Source organism: Canis lupus, chromosome 10 (assembly GCF_011100685.1).
Source record: "Canis lupus familiaris isolate Mischka breed German Shepherd chromosome 10, alternate assembly UU_Cfam_GSD_1.0, whole genome shotgun sequence".
Taxonomy (NCBI): Eukaryota; Metazoa; Chordata; class Mammalia; order Carnivora; family Canidae; genus Canis; species Canis lupus.
The window spans coordinates 28,294,176-28,313,867 of NC_049231.1; the positions used below are offsets into that span (position 1 = coordinate 28,294,176).

At 58.6% G+C, this 19,692-nt stretch overlaps 1 protein-coding gene and 1 non-coding gene across 2 annotated transcripts; both read left to right on the forward strand.

Moving 5' to 3' along the window:
* Nucleotides 1-2,055: 2,055 nt before the first annotated feature.
* RAC2 (Rac family small GTPase 2) lies at nucleotides 2,056-18,326 on the forward strand. The gene is made up of 7 exons (XM_038550661.1): nucleotides 2,056-2,240; nucleotides 5,294-5,365; nucleotides 12,491-12,608; nucleotides 13,124-13,186; nucleotides 13,585-13,744; nucleotides 17,054-17,186; nucleotides 17,804-18,326. The coding sequence occupies exons 1-6, from the start codon at nucleotides 2,206-2,208 to the stop codon at nucleotides 17,182-17,184; spliced, it is 579 nt and encodes a 192-aa protein (XP_038406589.1). The 5' UTR covers nucleotides 2,056-2,205; the 3' UTR covers nucleotides 17,185-17,186; nucleotides 17,804-18,326.
* On the forward strand, nucleotides 2,506-2,566 carry MIR1835 (microRNA mir-1835). Its single transcript, NR_049222.1, has one exon. It is a non-coding gene; the product is annotated as a microRNA mir-1835 (primary transcript).
* Nucleotides 18,327-19,692: the final 1,366 nt, after the last annotated feature.

Below are 19,692 nucleotides of genomic sequence, written 5' to 3' on the forward strand. Positions count from 1 at the left end.
CACCGGGAGCCCGACGTGGGATTCGATCCCGGGTCTCCAGGATCGTGCCCTGGGCCAAAGGCAGGCGCCAAACCGCTGTGCCACCCAGGGATCCCTCGGGGCCAGCTTTCTAATCTGGTTTTGTGTCCCCTAAAGTACCAAGCCCAGGGCTAGGTATTCAAGTGGTATATAATCAATGCATGCAGAGTGAAGGAGGGAGTCTGACTGCCCTACATCAGGGAGAACTTTGCTTGGGTTTTTTTGGAGTGGCTTTTCCACACGGAGGGCAGGTGCAGTTGGAGGGCCACACTCTGTATAGTTGGGCAGGCTGTTAACTGCATAAGGAAGCTCCGCCCCGGAGGGGTGAATGCGGGATAAAACCCAGTACATATACCCCTTTGCAAGTCATATGTGTCTTACCAAAGAGGTGCATTCTTCTTCTTTTTTTTTTTTTAAATAAACATTTTGTTCTGGAACAATTTTAGATTTACAGAAAGTTTACGAAGCTAGGAAGAGAATTCACCTATATCCTTCACCTGGTTTCCCCTTACATCAACATCACTTACACAACCATGGTCCGTTTGTCAAAACTAAGAAACAAACATTGGTACAACGCTGTCCACTCAATTTGAGATCTGATTTGGATTTTACTACTTTTTCTGCTAATGTTCTTTTTCTGTTCCGGGATCCAACCCAGGACATCACATTACATTTAGATTTTTGTTGTTGTTGTTTAGATTTATTATTATTGTTGTTGTTGTTGTTTAAATTAACAGAGATTGCCCCAGGGACTAGCAGTGCATGGGAAAAAGAAGGTGGGCACAGGGGAGCACCCGGAATAAAGTCCTTGGGTGATTTGTGAGGGAGGAAGCCCAGGGTGGGTCACGGGGGAGGACACTGGCCTTCCTGACCCGGTCTGAGCACCGTGAAGTGTTTTCCACGGTCTCAGCTCAGCTTATGCAAAGGGCAGAGGAAAGTTATCAAAATTTGTGGGTTGGTTTTAATCATCGACTGGCCAAGTATTGGAGCAGACCGCTGTCCTGGGGTTTCCTGGTTCGTCCTCAGTGACAGTCGGGGGTGGGTGACCAGTGGCTCTGCTTACTTCTTTGCTTGGGTGTGGGGAGCAGTGACAATGAACAGTAAGATCCAGGTGAACTCGGATCCCACAGGGAGGCCCAGGGAGGCCCAGATTCCAAGTGTACTCATGGCTAAGGGGGAGCACTCCTCCTCCCCACGAGCTGCAGAACTCGGGCTTCTGTCTCCTTCTCTTCTCTGTGGCTGGGATGCCAGAAAAACCTGGAGTCACCTGGCCCTGGGTCCGATTTCAGCCAACTGCCTTCTCAGACCTTCCATTTGCCCGCTGTTAAAATGAGCCACGGATCCTCGTTCTGGGGTGCCTAGTCCCCCAAGGCAGCCTCCAGCACAAGACTGGCTCCTGTGGGGTACTGCCCATCACTTCCCTTTTACTTTTTCTCCATCAGCTGGCCTCCACCCCCTGCCTGCCCCAGCTGCCCCCCCCATCCCCCTGTACCTCCCATCCTTCCACACTCCAGGACCCCCACACTCGCACCTGCTTGGGGGAGCCTTGCACTTTGCTCACACAATCCCTCATCTGGAGTGCCCTCTCTCTGGCACCACCTCTCAGGCACTGGCTCAAATGCTCAGAGGCCCCAACTCTCCCTCTGTGTAGCTCTGAGTTCCCCTCCCCAGAGATCCCCCACCCTGACCCCATCACTTCCTGCCTTGTCTTATGGACACATGTGTCAGGTGGCATCTTCCCCAGGGATCGGCTGTACCTTTTGCACCCTGGACTCGCCAGCATCTGACACTATGGCTGGCATACAGCAGGCACTCATTAAATGCTTGACACTTAGAATTAAGATGAACTGAATTTCTGGAAGCTTAAGTCTTTGGAGAACAACTGTGGCCCTACCCCAAGGGCAAGCGGGGAGGCCCCAGCACAGAGGGTCCCCAGGTCCCCTGCTGGCGTCCCAGCCCAGCACCTGAGGGGCCCCGAGTCCTACCAGACCGCATGCTCCGCCTTCTGCAAACGGCTGTTGGGGCAGCAGCTTGGGTAAGTTCCCCTTCCGCTTCCTCCTGCCTCCTGTCCTGCTGCTGCTGCTCCTCTGGCGGGGCGCCTTGCCAGGCTCTCCAAACCCCTGGAGCCCGCGGAAACGCTCTGTGCCCTGAGCTGTCACCGGCGCTACCTCCCAGGCCCGGAGCGAGATGCAGGCCATCAAGTGTGTGGTGGTGGGAGATGGGTAGGTACCTGGCTGCACCTCCTCACCTGGCAGAAGCTCTCTCCTGGGCTACCCCTGAGGCCCGCCTGCCCTGGAGTCTCTGGGGGGCAGCTGGGAGAAACCACTGCTCCCTTCTTGTCCTGGGGCCCAGGGAGAGCCCCCGAGGTAGGGAGAGGACAGCTTCATCCTCTTTGCCCACTTCACTCCGGAAGCTGCCTGGGTGGAGGTGGGTGGAGGTGGGTGGAGGGCACAAGACTGAGGGTGGAGGTGCCTGGGGCCCTTCACTTGCACCCTGAGAGCTGGAGCAGGTCTCTTACGGGAACCATCTTCAACTCTGTGGATGCAGGTGGGGGGTGGCCTTTTTCATCAGGCTGGCCTGGGCTCCAGTGGCTGGCTTGCATGGCTGTGTGTCCTTGGGCAAGCCACAGAGCCTCTCTGAACCTCAGCTCTGCCATCTGGGAAGAGACCACGCCCCCGGGATTGATGTGAGGGTCACCTGACATATTTTGAGTGGCTGTCCTGTGCAGAGAGTGCTCAAGAAGTATTAACCCCCCTCCCCCCTCCGGTGCTGTCCCCTCCGCCTCAGCCTGCCTGGTTGGGGAGGATGTGCGGGGTTTGTGGGCGAGGAGCAGAAGGGGGAGGGGGACACGAAAGGAAGGTGCAGCAAGGAGGGACAGGAGGGTGATTGGGAGGGTCAGTGAGGGCCAGGCTGGGCTGCGGGGGGGTGGGGGGGCAGGGGAGGGCCCTCAGCTGTCAGGTCTCAGTGGCCTCAGGTTGTCAGGTCCCCGCGGGTCTCTGTGTAACGACTGGTCTAAGCTGCCCATCTTGGTGCTGGCCAGCGACAATGTCTCTGGGTCCAGCCACCTGGGGTTTTCCGTGAGTCCAACCCAGCAAACCCCCCAGCATTTCTAGCTGGGCGGGCCTCCCTTGCAACTCTCCCATTCTGCAGAGGGGCAGCCTGAGGCCTGAAGAGACCCAGATCTTCCCGGGCCCGGGGCCCCGTGGCCCTGACCTGTCGGCCTGACTTGGGCTCTGATCAGTCTCATGGGAGCGGGTGCATTACCAGGCAGCCCTCTGCTGATTCTGAGGCACCGGCTTGGCCTTATCTGCCCCCGGCCCAGCCCCGCTCACTTCCTCTTTGTATCTGATCTGAGGAGGGGAGGGCAGAAGCCAGCATTCAGTCATTCAGAGTCACCTTGGTGGCAAGCTCTGGGGAGGGCAGCGGTGGGGAGAAGGTGGCCAGCCTCTTCAGCATAGGACGTGGCAACACCAGAGTGGAGCTGGAGGGGACAGGGCTGCCCCTCTGGCTGCTGGACTTCCCACTGCACAGCCCAGGTCCCCTCCCAGCCCAGCGGCCCCGCAGGCCCAGGGAAGGCAGCGCGCCACGGCCATCGCTGGCACTGACTACGGGCCAGGAGCTGGACCCCCTGGAACCCCTCCCATTTGATCTTCCCACCAACCTAACACTAGGCCCATTTTACAGGTGGGAAAACTGAGGCTCAGAGAAGTCAAGTAATTTGCCCAAGTCCTCGTGGGATTTGAGGCCAGGTCCCTCTGACTTCAAAACTCAGTGCTCTTAACTGCTGCTCTCTCGGGTGTCGGGTGAGGTGGGACGGGAAGAGGAGGGAGGTCAAGTAATTTGCCCTCATGTAGACTGGCTGCTACACTGTGCCAGACGTGGGCTGGCTTCTTCTATGGGCTTTTTTTTTTTTTTATTTTTTTTTATTTTTTTTTATTTTTTTATGATAGCCACAGAGAGAGAGAGAGAGGCAGAGACACAGGCAGAGGGAGAAGCAGGCTCCATGCACCGGGAGCCCGACGTGGGATTCGATCCCGGGTCTCCAGGATCGCGCCCTAGGCCGAAGGCAGGCGCCAAACCGCTGCGCCACCTAGGGATCCCTCTATGGGCTTCATCTAATCTACCACTCAGCGCGCTCCTAGGAGAAGTAGCTCATCTTCTCCCCATTTTCTAGATGGAGAAACTGAGGCTTCTGGAGGCTGAGTGCCTTGCCCGAGGCCGGAAGGTGGTGGAGCTGGTGTCTGGAGCTCTGGAGCCCAGGCGCGTGATCGCAGAGCCCTGGTCAGGCACTGTGGCTTGTCCCCTTCCGTTCAGTGGTCTCCTGGGTATCTCCCCGCCCCCTGGCCCCTTCTTTTTTTTGGGGGGGGGGGGCTGCACACTCGCATTATTTTATTTTGCTTTTCCAGTCTGAAGCTACTATCATGGGCGTTTAGTTATACAAATGACACAAAAAATAAAAGACCAAGACACCCAGAGTGAGATGTATGGCCGAGATGAACTGGTAGGGGCGGCTGGCAGGGGCAGGGCTGGGAGCCAGGGGCCTGGGGATTCCCCATGGGGCTCCCGGTGGAGGGTGACGCCCAGCTACATCCCACCCCGAGACCCGAGGAGTCCAGGACGGGGAGCACCGATCACACCGGGGGTTCTGGCTGAGGCGGCGAGGGGGCTCAGCACCACCAGATGGGGACAGAGGCCTAGGCAGCCCCCGGCCCCTTAACCCTGTGCCCCACATCCGGGTCACCTGGGAAAGCTGGTTAAAAATACAGATTCTGGCAGCCCCGTGGCTTGGCGGTTTAGCGCCACCTTCAGTCCAGGGCATGATCCTGGAGTCCTGGGATCAAGTCCCACGTCAGCCTCCCTGCATGGAGCCTGCTTCTCCCTCTGCCTGTGTCTCTGCCTCCCTCTCTCTCTCTCTCTCTCTCTCTCTCTCTCTCTCATGAATAAATAAATAAAATCTTTAAAAAAATAAATACATAAATAAATAAAAATTAAAAAAATAAAAATACAGATTCCCAGTTCGACCCCACCCCCCATGATCAGAATCTCTGAGGTAGGACCCTGGAGCCTGCCCTTTAACAAACACCCCCGATGACTCTCAGGACTTGGGTTCGGGACCATTGAGGTTGGCATCCGCAGGTGGGGACACTGAGGCCTGGGGAGGTGGGCCTGGGTCTTCCCTGAGGGCTGGGCTCGGGGACGGGGCGGGCACCCAGAAAGCTCCCAGTGTCAGGGGCAGGGCCATGACCGCTGTCCTCTGGAACTTCCTGTCTTCCAGAGCCGTGGGCAAGACCTGCCTTCTCATCAGCTACACCACCAACGCTTTCCCAGGAGAGTACATCCCCACCGTGTGAGTCCTGCGGATGCGCGGGGGGCTGGGAGGATGGGAGACACATCATCGCCAAGCCCGCCTCCTTCCCAGGCACGTCCTGTGTGCTGGGGCCCAGGGTGGGCACCTGGGGGTCTCTCTGCCTGGCGGGGCTGCCTGGTGATCCTAATGACCAGTGTTGCAACTTTGCGACGGCCAGTGAGGACCAGTGCTGAGGCCCCCGGCCCCCGGGTAGGGAGAGACTGGACGTGGTGGGGTGAGGCAGGAGGCGAGTGGCGCCTTGATGGGCCTGGGCCAGAGTGGGACACCGGACTGGGGTTGGGCAGTGGGGGGGGGGGTGAGGAGGCGGCTGTCAGGGCCTTGACACTAGGAGACAGACAGCAGGACAGGGGCTGTCGGTGGAGAGGGCCCAGGGAAGCCCTGCCCTCCTGTCGGGTGTGGAGGCGGGTGTCATTGCCGTGTTAGGAGTTTGTGGGTGGCAGCCTGGGTGGGGGAAGGGTAAGTGGGGAAGCACCAGCCCTCGGAGGCCCCAGCACTCACTGGACAACTTCCCCACCCCAGCACCGCACTCAAGGCTCCGTGTGGGCTTCTCCCGACCTCGCCTTCCTATGTCACAGCCCTGTCACTGCTTCATGTTCTGTCTGCTGGTCCCCACCAAGCACTCCCTGGGCATTTCCTCTTCAGGGCCTTTGCTCAGGCTGTTCCCTCTGCCCAGAGAGCCTTTCCTTCCTACGTGTCTAAGACGTCCAGGCCAGCTCCTCCTCCGGGAGCCATTCTCATCCAGCCCCAAGGACCTCTCACCCCCTGGAGTGACTATATCTGATCTTCCCCGTGACTCTGAGTCTCTGCAGGGCAGGGAGCCTCACCCAGTTCTCGGGTGCCCCCATGATCTTATGCACACTACGATCTACACATTGTCTTATACACGATGGACGCATTTTGAGTTGACCTGAATTGAACTTCATGGAGAGGCCCCCTAGGAGGATCCATCAGAGCTGCCCTCCATCTACTGAGCACCTACTGTGTGCTGGCCCCCACACAAAATGTCACCCATGTGTACCCTCATTTGATCCTCAGGAGAAGCGGGTGTTCTACCCAGGTCACCCACGAGGGTGAGGCTCAGAGCAACTAAGGGGCCTGTCGCCCAGGACACTGGCCAGCACCTCGACCCGGGCCGGAGGAAGGAGGTAGCCAGGACCCAGCAAAGAAACCAGGGCAGGGAGCCTGCAGCACTGGTTTTAGCCCTAGCTTGGCTCCTGAGTCCCCAAACGCCTGGTGCCAGTGCTTGTCCCTCTCTGCACTTGCCCTATTTGCACCTTTGCCATCAGTCATCAAACGTTTATCAGGCACCTTCTAATGCTGAGGGAGGGCTGGCTCGAGGTGGGAGGTAAGGCGGTTCCTGCAGAAGCTCATTGTCACCAGTGGCATGACTGTACCCCTGCCCCTGCCTGTCCCAGCTGGGCTGGGGGCCCATGTGCTGAAGAGCCTTAGACCAATCACTTCCCCTCTCTGAGCCTCAGTTTCCCTTTTATAAGGCCAGGGCTGGACTGGGCAACCCCAGGCTCACTGCCAGGGTGCCTCCCGTGGCCAGGGAGAAGAAAGGCGTGTTCTCTGGTGCAAGATGGTGGGACTAGCTAGGGCCAGTTGTTCTCAGCGACTTGGAGAACAACTCGGGACACCGGACGCCCTTGCAGGACAGACAGAATGAAGCAGGCAAGGTCTATGTTCCCAGGATTCTGGGGAGTTGGGCAGATAGTAGGACAATCTTGAAATTCTTAACCTTTGAACAGGAGGTTTTGCATTTTTCATTTGGCATCAGAGCCTACAAAGGATGGTCCAGTTGTGCATGTCACCCTCCTTTGTCATCTAGGACAGAGTTGCTCAGCTCTGGACAAGCCCTCCGAGGGGCTCCTGCTACAATGCCTGTACTCCCATTGTCAGGGGGAGATAAATCATGCTGAGCCCTTGATGTTGGAAGTTGGGGGTCACTGGGGAGAGCGGAATTGGGGAAAACAGGGGATCTTTAGCACAGAGATAAAGGTGGGGGTACCTGCTGCGGCTTGGGGCTGGGAGGGTTTGCTGGGGGTGGGCGGGTTTCCTGGGACCTGGAGGCATGTGCTGCTGCACACGATCAGATAAGCAGGTGAGCTGAGCTCAGCTCATGGCCAGGGTGGGGGTTAATAGCTCAGGGTCATACCCCGTTTCCTCAGATGGGGGGACTAAAGCCCGCCCTGTGGATGGTCTTGTGCTGGGTGTCAGGGATACCAACACATGGCAGGAAGACCCTGTGATCTAGGGGCTCTCCCCTTCTACCTCTCCCCTGTACATTCTCAAAAGGAAGCCCAGATGAATTTTCAAAAATGAAAATTAGATGCAGCCATACCTAGGCCTAAAAACCCCCCAAGGGTCCCCTTCACTCTTGGGACCATCTCTTCTCCTGGCATGTGAAGCCCTGAATGGCACCTGCTCCAAGCCTCACCTCTGGCCATACCCCCCCTTACCCACCCTCTCCAGACTCCTGGGCTTCCTTGCGGATCCCAGACACACCTGTCCCCACCCCCCATGCCTCTGTCCTCCTCCTTCCCATCACTCAGCTCCCTGCTCGGGGGTCAGCACCCTGACCCACCGTCCCTCCTGGCACCCAGGCCCCCCCATCCCACTGCTCCATGTTGTTCAGGCCCTCTTCCTAATCTGACTTCCCCTGCTGGCAGGGAAGCTCTGGGAGGACAGGGCCCTGGTCTGCCCAGTTCACTGCCATCACACCACCTTCTAGGGCAGAGTGAGCACATCACTGGTGCTCTGCAGTGACTGGATGTGCTGGCCGGCTCTGAGAAGGTGCCAGAACTCAACCACCAGTGGGTAGCTCAGGGGTGGTAGGGAATGTTCGCGGTTAGTTTAGGTCGGATTGGCCAGTACTTGGTGTTCGCCTTCATTTCACCTCCTGGCAAGTGGAGCCTGGTAATCCATGAACACGGAGACACCAGCGGCCCTGCTGGGCTCTCACTGCCCCTCACCCCTACGCCTACCACCAGGGGTGTGATTCACTCACTGGGCCCCGCTGCCTCCAGCCTCCCTCACTCATGCACCTTCTTCCGTCCCCTCGTGGTCTGCCTGGGACTCCCCCCTGCCACCCTCCCCTCTCGCTACCAGCTTGGTAAGACCCTCCGCACTGGCCCCCCACTGCCCCTCTGACCCTTCTCCCAGACTTCTCCATCCAGTGGCCAAGAGGAGCCTTTTTTTTTTTTTTAAGATTTTATTTATTTATTCATGACAGACACACAGAGAGAGAGAGAGAAAGAGGCAGAGACACAGGCAGAGAGAGAAGCAGGCTCCATGTAGGGAGCTTGACGTGGGACTGGATCCCTGGTCTCCAGGATCACACCTTGGGCTGAAGGCGGCGCTAAACCGCTGGGCCACCCGGGCTGCCCAAGGAGCCTTTTCTAAAGGCAAATATGATCACGTCACCCCCTGCCTGGTGAAGCCTCTCAGCAGGGCCCCGTTGCCCTGAGGACCAGGACCAGAGTTCCAACACCCCTCCTGAACGGGTCAGTCCCCCCGGTCCCCACGTCACCAGCCATGCATACTCCAAGGTCTCTGGGTTCCTGAATACACCACCTTCCTCTCTGAGTGTGGGCTTGGGTGGGGGTCAGGTGATGCTGGGTGCAGAGCCCCCTTCCTCCTGCCCCCAATCCCCTCCTCCTCTCCATGCCAGGGTCAGGGCTGGGCCTGGAGCCCTGGGGATGCAGAAAGAGGCTATGGACACTCTGGGTGAAAACACTCCATCTGTGTGACCTCGGACAGGTCACTCCTGCTTTCTGAGTCTACACCCTCAAGTATAAAATGGGGACAATGGTGGCATCTGTTAACTGGGCCCACTTAGGTGGTCTAAGTAGGAAGGGCCTGGAGAAGTCATTGACACCCGCGGGTGCTCAGCAAACATGAGCCATCTGGGAAGCCCCATGCCCAGGCTCAAACCACCCACCTTCCAGCCATGAAACAGCCCCCGTGTTTACCATGTGGGATTTTCTGAATTGGGGAACAGCACTTAGTCCTTGCTCTGCCACCAACTGACTATGAGATCTTGGGCAAATGCCTTCCTGTCTGTGGGCCCGTTTCCTCATCTGGAAAAAGGGGTGAGGACTGGCCAGGCTGGTGTGAGGTTCCTCTGGTGCTGGCCGCCTGTGAGTCTCAGGAAAGGAGACCCCCGGGAGGCGCGGGTCCCCGCTGGCTGCCTGCGGAATCTCTCTGGCTCTGGAGGCTGGACCTCTGGGGAGGGACCAGTGGGTATGTGTGAGGACGTGGAAAATGAGATCACTCAGCTCCTCAGCATCTCCCCTCCGGGTGGCTTGAAAGTCCTTTCTCTTCGGATCTTCCTAAGGGCCACACGAGAGAGGACTTTTTTGCACATTGAAGAGCGTGAGGCTCAGAGAAGCTAGGTTACTCACTCAGGGTCACACAGCCAGGACGAGGCTCATAAGGAGCCTTGTGCCCTCCTAGCTCTGGGTAACTGTCCCTGTAGAAATCACAGCCACGCCCCCAGGTCATTTGTCCACTTGCTTACAAGAGGTGTCACAGAAGGAGCAAGGCTCAGTCCTGGCTCCTTCACTTATGATATGGAAAGGTCACTTGACATCTTGAGGCCTCAGTTTCTCCATCTGTCCAATGGGAGTAACTTGAGGTCCTTTTCTCGGGTTACATGGGACTTCAAGATCTAACATATAAAAGTCCCTAGCCTTCTGCCAGGCCCCCTATTCGGTGCTTGGTGCTGCTATAAGGTCCCAGGACCCAGCTCTAAAGGCCCCATCACCATGGCCCCTGAGACCCTGGGGATGGCTCTGAGAGGACCATGCCTTTGGCTCAGGGAATCTTGGGAGGCTCTTTGGCCCCAGAATTTCAGGCTGGACACTAGAGAGGAGAGTGTCCCCACACCCTAAGTGTGATCCAAAGGAATGTTTCTGACTGAGGCCAAGGACAACCCTAGGTGCTTCTTTCCCCATCATGCCCTGTGGTGTCTCCCGGGACAGCGCCTTATTCCTGAAATCCCATGGCTGTATGGGTGGCATCCAGAGTTGGTACACGGGGCACCTACTACGTGACACGTGCTTTACTGGCCTCAGGATGCAGGGAAGAGCAAGCAAGGCAGGCTCCCCCGCTGTTTGGGTAAAGATTGCTGGGTTGGGGCCTGGACTAACTGGGGGAGCAGGGAAGCCTCCCTGAAGGAGGTGACCTTGAGATAGGGCTAGAGGTGGGTGAGGAAGAGTCAGCCGGGCACTGGGGACGAGGAGGGAGGGAGGAAGAAGAGTGGAAAGTCAGAGGAGGAGTGTTTGTAGGAGCTTCCAGGCAGTAGGGAGCGAGGCCATCTGAGGAATGGAGAGGTGACCGGAACACTCCATGGATGAGTACGCATGGTATATACTTCATGGTGTGCATACTCATCCATGGAGTGTTCAAAATCTCAGACTGCTCACTTTTGTGTGTTTGTGTGTGTGTGTGAGTTTCTCAGAACAGGTGTCTTTGGAGTTACTCTGAAGCATTAGGACTTCTTCAGCCTGTCAGTGAGCAGCATTCTGTGAGGGCTTCCTGGAGGAGGTGGCATTCCAAGGGCTTCAGTTCAGTTTGCTTTAGTTCCAATCCACCCGCATTCATGGGTGCGAAGCCTGAGATTGCAGATGAACCCGGCCTGGGCCCTGCCCACTCGAGCCCACGGCCCTTGGCAAGACAGAGACACATTAACTGCAGTGTTTAAGGTCAAGACAAAGCAGTTGCCTAAGGGAGGGAACAAGAAGCTGTTTCCAGGTGGGGGACAGGGAAGGGGGTGGCCTGAAGGCTTCCCCACAGAGGAGGAACTGCCTGGGCAGGACTTTGAAGCATGAAGAGGAGACAGGGTGAAAGGGGGTGGAAGGGTATTCTAGAACGAGGCACAGGCAGGAGTGGAAAGCCTGGAGAGTGGGCAGGACCCCATGGCAGGTCAGCAGGAGTATTTGGACAAAGAGAGGTGGGGAAGGGCTTTCTGGGGAGGAGCAAGGACAGAGAGGTGGGCAGTGGAGGCCTTGCTTGGCTGGTGTATGAGGGGAGGAGAAGGAGGAGGAACCTGAGGTCTCAGTGGGCCAGGGCAGGGGACAGAGAGCAGGGCCAGCGTGGGTGGCCTCAGTGAGGAGAGACAAAGTGATGGCCCTTAGCCCTCCCGGGCAGTGGGTGAGCACAGCTGGACACAGGGCCGCGAGTGCTGGTGTGAGCCCTGGAATCACACACAACTGGTTTCTCACTTAGTTTGGCCAGTCGCTGGCTGTGTGGCCTTGGGCAGGTCACTACACCTCTCTGATCCCAGTCTTCTTTTCCACAGGCTGAGAAACCCGCACCTTCCTCTAGGGGTTATGTGTAGTGAGAAACCCAAATTGTTGCAGTGAATTAAAAAAAAATCTGGAAGCTTGTTTGGTTGCCCCGGGGGCCCCTCTGGGGCTGGCGGGAGATTTTAGCTGTTGATGCCGGACACAGCATGCGTCTTATCTGTGTGTGGGGGTGGCAATTCTTGAAACTGTCTGTGAGGATGGCTCTCGGTGTGCACTCCAGAGTGGCCTGGAGGACCAGGGACTTAGTGTCTGGGGACATCCTTCTGCCAACACAAAATAGAGATGCTGGATAGGAAGCCTCAGGTCCCACCGCGCGCCCTGCAGCGCCGCTGGCCCTTCCCAGTCCCTAGCCCATCTCCTCCGGAGGCTCCTCTGCACCACCTCCTCCTCTCAGGGTTTGTTCGGGGCAGCGGGGCGGGGGGGGCACCCCAGCTGAGACGGAGTTCAGCTGGGGGAGGCCTCAGTCCAGCATAGGATGTGGGAAAAGTTGATACTGATGGAGCCAACAGTGTGCAGCCTCCAAAAATCACCTGTTGTCAGGATAGGCAAGGGCCGAAGGGTGATGGGAGACGACGCTTTCCTCGTGATGCTCACCTGCATTTAAAACTTATTAATGTCATGAATCAGCAGTGAGAAAAAAGAAAAGGAATGAAAAGCCGAGGGCACGGAGCTCTGGGACTCTGCCGCTGTGGCCGTCCCTTAACCCCCCTGGGGTTGCAGCCTCCGCACCCCACGAGGGAGGCTGGATGGGAGGGCCCAGGGGAGGCTGACTCTTCCGCTCACCTGCTCCCCACAGGTTCGACAACTACTCGGCCAACGTGATGGTTGACAGCAAGCCGGTGAACTTGGGACTGTGGGACACGGCAGGACAGGAGGACTACGACCGCCTCCGGCCACTCTCCTACCCGCAGACGGTGCGCTGCCCTGGCCTCCTCCCGGGCCGGGCTCGCCCTGCTGCCGAAGGGGCCACATCCGGGCCTGGGGGCTGGGGGTCCCCGCCCTCCTTCGGTCCCCCAGTTCTCTCTCTGCCCATCTCCTCAGCCCCTCTACCCCATGGGCTCTGGCACCCCCTGGCTCCCAGTGGTTGGGGGGCAGACAGACCCTGGATGAGGCTCCCATGGGGACCCCAGGATTCTGAGTCCCTGGAGGAGAGGTGGGGGCCCGCCTGGAGGTGGCTGCTGGGTGTGGGCATCCTTGGCCCTCCCTCTAGGCTGGCCAGGAAAGGGCTGGTGCCCGGGGAGGAGTAGGGGCTCTGGTGGCTCGCCCCTGACCTCACCTTCCCCATCTGTAGATCGGGGTGGGAGCGGCACCTGCTGCAGTGTCATGTGAGGATTAGCCTCGAGGGACAGGCCCTTCGGGGTGGGAAGGGCCCGGGTGGGAGGCCACCAGGCCTCCCCTCGTGGGTGACTGTTGCCTGCTCTGTCCCCAGGACGTCTTCCTCATCTGCTTCTCCCTTGTCAGCCCTGCCTCCTATGAGAACGTCAGAGCCAAGGTGAGCAGGACAGGGTGGGGCCTGGGGGGGCGGGCAGGTGACCCTGAGCAGGGGAGGGCCCCGTGACTTCAGGGCAGGGGCAGGGGCCGCAGAGAACATCCCCAGTGCCTGCCCACCAGGGCTGGGGCGGGAGGGGGGGGACTCGGGGGGAGACTCAGAGGGGGCTCTGAGGGGCCTGGGGTAGTCAGCTTTACCCCGCCCTCTATAACCTTGCCCCTCTCCTCCCCGCCCAACCTCCCAACCTCTGCCTGCCTTTCTCCTCTCATGAAATCTTGCTGCTGCCTCTCTTCACCCCCTTGTGCCCCCTCTTCTCTTCCATGCTTGGCGCCCCCACCTGCTCATGCCTATGCGCCCTTGGGCTGTCCCCCACAACTTCTCGGTCCTGCCCCCCTGCCCAGTGGTTCCCTGAGGTGCGACACCACTGCCCCAGCACGCCCATCATCCTGGTGGGCACCAAGCTGGATCTGCGGGACGACAAGGACACCATCGAGAGGCTGAAGGAGAAGAAGCTGGCGCCCATTACTTACCCGCAGGGCCTGGCCCTGGCCAAGGAGATCGGTACGGGGCTCGGGCTCAGATTGGGGAGCTGGCTGCCAGAGGGGCCCGACTTGGGCCCGGGCCAGGCTGTGTGACCCTGGCTGAGTCTCTGTGCCTGTGTTTCCTCATGAGCGAAACATGGCATAGTAATCATTCCCAGCAGTTGGGGGGCATCAAATGAATTCACACCCAGGGAGCTCCCAGCTCGGCACCTGCAGGCCGCACTCAGGGCAGGTCAGCAGCAGCACACGCGCCCCGTACGCAGACACTGAAACAAGTGCGCTGGAGCTGATGGAGCAGGGATAGAGTGAGGTGCGCTGTGGTTGCTCTGAAGACCAGCTGCCAGGTCAAGCTTGCGTTGTCCAGGAAGGCTTCCTGGAGGAGGTGCCTCTGCCTTAGTTTGAAGGGTGATTTCTCGCCTCTCTTTCCCTGGCCTCCCTCCTCACCCCAAGTGCTCTTTGCATCCCAATCACTGGGCCAGAGAAGTGAAGTGACTTCTCAAGGTCACACAGCCAGAAGGTGTCAGATCTGGGATTTGAATGCAAGACAGCAGATTGCTGGCTCAGAGGCCCTCCTCCCGGGGGCTCAGGGCTGCCCGTATCACTGATGGGTCTGGCCTCTCCCCTGGTGCCTGGGCCTGCTGTCCCGGGTCAAGCCCTGACCGGCCTGCAGCCGGGGGATGGGACACTTGTCCACGAGCCTGGCATCCCTAGCTAGGTGGGGCCGCCGTGAGCCGTGATCCAGCTGCCCGGACACTCTGCCTCGGCATGGGTTCCCGCAGGTCCAGGAGGTAGGGCCTACTTGGAACCCCAGTAGGTAGGGCCTCCCCGCCCCAGCCCTGCCTTGGCCTCACCACTCTTCCTTCCGCCGGAACTGGGAGGGCTCTGGGGACTCACATCTCTACAGGAAGAGAAACCGCAGCTGCCACCTCCTCCTTCCTGTGACTCGTCCAGCGACATGGCCATCTTCCTCAGGGGGCCTGGGGCTGCTTCTTAAGCCTTGAGTCCCCAGCCCCATCTTGGGCTCTTTGGCTCCTCGGCCTGCTGGCTTTCCTCACAGATGTGGGGCTTGTACCCTTGCTTTCTCTTGTTCTCTGACCGGCCCCAACTCCTTCTGCCCCCCGCTGACTCTCTAGCCAGCCTTGGACACGTCCCCTTCTAAAGCACCTGCTTCAGGACAAGGAGAGGGGCTAGAAGCCTGGATGCTGGTCCTGGCTCCAGCCTTGACCATGTGTGTGGCCTTGGGAACGTGGCTCCCCTTCTCTGTGCCTCAGTTTATCCATCTGTACAAGCTGGCCTGCGAGATCCTCAGAGGTCCTTTCTCCTCCGTAAGGAGGGGGCTCAGGGTCCTGCCTTGATCTCTAGCCAATCTCTCCTGGAACTGATCCCGAGTGGGGGTGGGGCAGGGGCAGTGACTGTGAACTTGACGAGGACCAGCCTCAGCCACAGGGGGGAAGTCCCGGGGGACCCACAGCTGCCTCTGCCCTGAGCCTGTGGTGGTGAGTTGTGGGGCCAGTCGAGGCCCCAGCTGATAATCACAGCAGGCTGATGAGACTGAGCACTTCTGGGGTGCCGGGCCCACTTTGTTCTCACAGCAGCTACGAGGGAGGGTCTCAGTGCCCCCACTTTACAGAACTGGAAAGTGAAGCTCCAGGAAAAGTCATTGGTTCAAGGCCACCCAACCAGGCTGGGGCAGAGCCCAGATTCAAAGCCGGGCTGCCTGACTCCATTAGTCATGGTCATTGGGGCACCTGCTGCCGCCTGCCCACCCCCTGGCCCTCTGCTGCTCCTCTGCCCCACCTGGCTCAGCTTGACAAGCTGTCCCAGGTCCCCATGTCCTAGACAGATGGGAGAGTGAGACACAAAGAGGGGGCTGGCTGGCCAGGCTCCTAGGGTGGACAGAGGCAGCGCTGAAGGGAGCCCAGCAGCCCCCCACACTCACCTCCACCCCTGCTCAGGACCCTTGCTCTGGAGGCCACCAGGCCAAAAAGAGCAAGAGGGTGGCAGGGTGCAGGGAGGTGACAGTTGGCCAGTGTGGAAGAAGTGGACACTGGCTATGGTCCCTTGCAGGGAGACAGTGGCCAAATGCCTGGTGACACGATTCTTGGCGTAAGAGGTTATAAGGTGATGAGGCTCCCGGACAGAACCAAGGGCACTCTGTCCCCACCAGCCAGGCCCTTGGGACCACTACCCACGCTCCCCAGTGGGAGTATGCTCCCAAGTGTGCCAGGGACGTGCTCTGTGAACCTGTCTCCTTGTCCCCGCCCCATCTTTTCTTTCTCTCTTTCCAACCCCAGGTCATCTGTGGGCTTCCTCCATCTGGAGGTCCTGGCTCCCCTCTCCCCAGCTGTGTGTCTCTGGGCCCCATGCTTCTCCCCCCTTAGCCTGTTTCCTCATCTGTAAGTGGGAAATCACAGTATTTCTTCACAAGGGTTTTGGAAGCACCCAGCTCGGTGCTGGGCAGAGAGCAGGTGCCCATCAGCGCCGGTCCACTTCCTTCCCCCACAGGAGCGGACTCCAGGGTGAGGGCAGAGTTCCCCTTCCTGCCCTTCTCTTTCCTCTTGTTCCTGAATTCAGCCCCCAGCCCCCTTCAAAGAAGGGGTGTTGTGGTTCCTTACTTCACGGAAACTGTGGTGTAGTGGTCATGGGAACTCACACAGGCTCCTTCCGGAAGGTCATGGAACACTGGCCCTGGGAGCGGGAACTCAGCCTGCCTTTCTGGCTGTCTGCTCCTCAGGCTCCTGCTTGGAGCCGTCAGGTGGAAGAAGTCTGGTCCCTTCAGGGGGGAGGGAAAGCTCTCTCCTCCTGTTCCCCTCCCTGGCAGCCCCCAGCCACCCCGAGGTGGAGGAGAAACTTCCAGCACGTGACTCTGGACAGATGAGTCCCCGCCTATGAGCCTCAGTGTCCTCGTCTGTAAAATGAGGTGACGCTAAGGAATGGTCAGGTGACATTTGGAAGGTCTTGGTGCCTGGGCCATGAGGGCCTCCTGGGGGAAGCATGGAGGCAAGTGTGTGGCTGTTTTCTAGAAGAAACTGAGGCATGGAAAGATTCAGTCACTGTCATGTTGCTCGAGCCCCTGTCTCCGCCAGGAATGCCTCCACATTCCTGCCTGCCTTCCAGAAAGTAAGGGCTTCCGCATTTAAGAGAGGTCGGACCTGCCTTGGGGGGCTCAGCCTCTCCTTTGGGGATCAGGCTCCCTCTTCCGGGCATGAGGCGGTGGAGGCAGAGAGTGGTGGTCACCCTACCCCACAGCCTGGCACAGGGGGTGCTCGGGAGAGGTTTCTGCCCATCCCCTGACCTTGGCCTCTGCCCTCTTGCCGCCCCACCCTAGACTCTGTAAAATACCTGGAGTGCTCGGCCCTCACCCAGCGAGGCCTGAAAACCGTCTTTGATGAGGCGATCCGGGCGGTCCTGTGCCCCCAGCCCACGCGGCCACAGAAGCGTCCCTGCAGCATCCTGTAGGGGTAAGAGCGCCCCTTCACCGCTTCCCCACCGCCCCCCACCCGCACACAGTAGGCTCGACCGGGGGTGGGGGGGGTGGTGTCCAGCCGCTGCCCAGTGGCCTCCTGTATCTCTGGGAATAATAGCATTTAGCCCAAGACAGAAGGGGGGGGGGATCAAAGTGGCCTCAGTTTCCCTATTTGCCTGAGCCAATCCAACTCAGGGGAGCCTTCTTGTTTCCAAGAAGGAAGGTGCAGGGTATGGTATCAGAAAGTGCCAGAGCCATGTCAGGAGTGTCACCAGGCTTCCACCCTGCTGACCCTGCAGGAGGCCATGGAGGACAAGGGATGGAAGCAGAGCCCAGTGGAGTCAGGGAGACTCAACACCCACAGAGAAGGGTGGAGGCAGGGCAGACTGAGCTGAGAGCCCCTGGGGTGGAGGAGGGACCAGCATGGGGTGGAGGCTACCTGGTGGGGGGACAAGAAGGATGGAGAGGGTGCTGTGTGGTGGGCAAGCAGGGTGGGCTGGTGGGAGCTCCAGCCCCGAAAAAAAGTTGGGAGGTGGCAGCGAGCCTTGAGTCGGGAGCAGGCGATCTGCTTGTCCCCAGGTTCTCACCCTGCCCCGCATGTCTTCCTTCCAGGTTCCACCCAGCTCTCCCAGCCAGATGGTTCTGACCTCCGGGGCCCTCACCCAAAGCCCAGTGGCACCCTGGCTGGCCCTGCTGTCCCCTCCCCGTGGTGTTTCTTAGCAGATGGCTGCAGAGCTTGGTTGATCATCTTCTCTGGGCTGGAGGCCCCCTGGGGCTAGAAGGCTGTGAATTTGCAGGCTCTGCACCCAATCCCTTCCTGCTCCTGCCTTCCCAGGGGTCAGAGGGGAGCCACCCTTGCATTACGTGCCACATGTGGAAGCATCTGTCCATTTACCCCAGGCCCGCCCGATGCCTGAGTCCCCTCTGGAAATCTCGGGCCGGATGGTGCCAGCCACCACTTGCGTACCTTTAGGGGTGGGTCCCTCCTGAGGCAGGCTACTCCCGTATTGATGGTCTTGCTTGTCTGCAAGTTCTCCTTCTACTGAGCTAAAATGAGTGTCTCAGAAGTTTGCACCTGCGGCCTTAGTTCTTGTTTTTGGGACAACATAAAACAAATAAAATTTTCTGAATGTTGGTGGGTTCCTGCAACAGCCAGTCAAAAACCCGGGTCCAGCTGGCTCCTGCCATGTCTCAGATCTTTGTACGCCACTCACAGGATCCTGAGCTACATTTGCCTGTAGAAGTCTGGATACTTTCAGACTCTGCCAGTCAGAACTTTTGCCATTCCTAATTCAAGCTGCTTAAGCAGGAAATAAATCTATCAATCCAAATTTGGAAACATCAGGGGGACTCAAATCAGATCATCAGGGCTTGCTGTCCTGCACCTCTTTGCTCTGCCTCCTGCTGTCTGGTTCATTCTCAGGCAGGTGACTCGCAGAGCATCCTTCCAGGTTCAAGACTAGCAAAAAAAAAAATAAAAAAACAAAAAACAAACAAAAAAGAACTTCTGCCCCAGGCGAAGTTCTAATCAAGGTTTACTCTGATTGGACCAGCCTGGATCCCAGACCCCACTTCAACCAATCATATTTGTCCCCGTGCTAGAGCCAGGAGTGGAGGCAATCCCTTAAAAACCTGGCGTCCTTGGACACAGGGGTTGGTTCTCAACAAATGCAGAGTAAGACCTGGCTAGAATCTGGGGCTGTGGGTGTCGGGCAGCCAGAAGTCCCCAACCCCTACCATTGGAGGTCACGACAAGTGTCCCAACAGTGTGTCAGGTAGCAGTGTTCGGGGCAGGCCCTGAGCGAAGGCGAACTTCTTTAAGAGGGAAGGTGGGGCTGCCGTGTCCAGCAGGGCCTGGTGTGGAGTGGGTGCCACGGGGGTGGGGGTGGGGGTGGTGCTTTGCTACTTTCCCGATGTCTGTCTTTCCGCTCCAGCGTCATCCACATTCAATGCACACTTACTGAGCACCTTCTCACTGTGTTCCAGGTGGGGGGTGCAGCGTGGTGCATGAGTTCCTGCCCTCGTGGGCTGACCCTCCAGAGGGGCTACCGGGAGGGAGTAAAGAGAGAGATCTAAGCCTCCTGGCCGCCCCCTGACAGCACAGAAGTCCCCCGATTCCCAGGACAGAGATGCTTTGGGTTTCTGTCTTCTGCTGCCCCTGAGCTGCCCCCACCCCCAAGTCCTGAAGTTTGGGGGCTGGGCCCTCCAGCTCACTGGCCTCCTGGGATCCCCACCCTCTTGAAAGGGACAGGGATCCCTGGGTGGCTCAGTGGTTTAGCACCTGCCTTTGGCCCAGGGCGCGATCTTGGAGACCCGGGATCAAATCCCACGTCGGGCTCCCGGTGCATGGAGCCTGCTTCTCCCTCTGCCTATGTCTCTGCCTCTCTCTCTCTCTCTCTCTCTCTCTCTCTCTCTGTGTGTGTGTGTGTGACTATCATAAATAAATAAAAATAAAAAAATAAAAAAAAGAAAGGGGCAGGGTTTGAGGGGCCAGGGGGGGA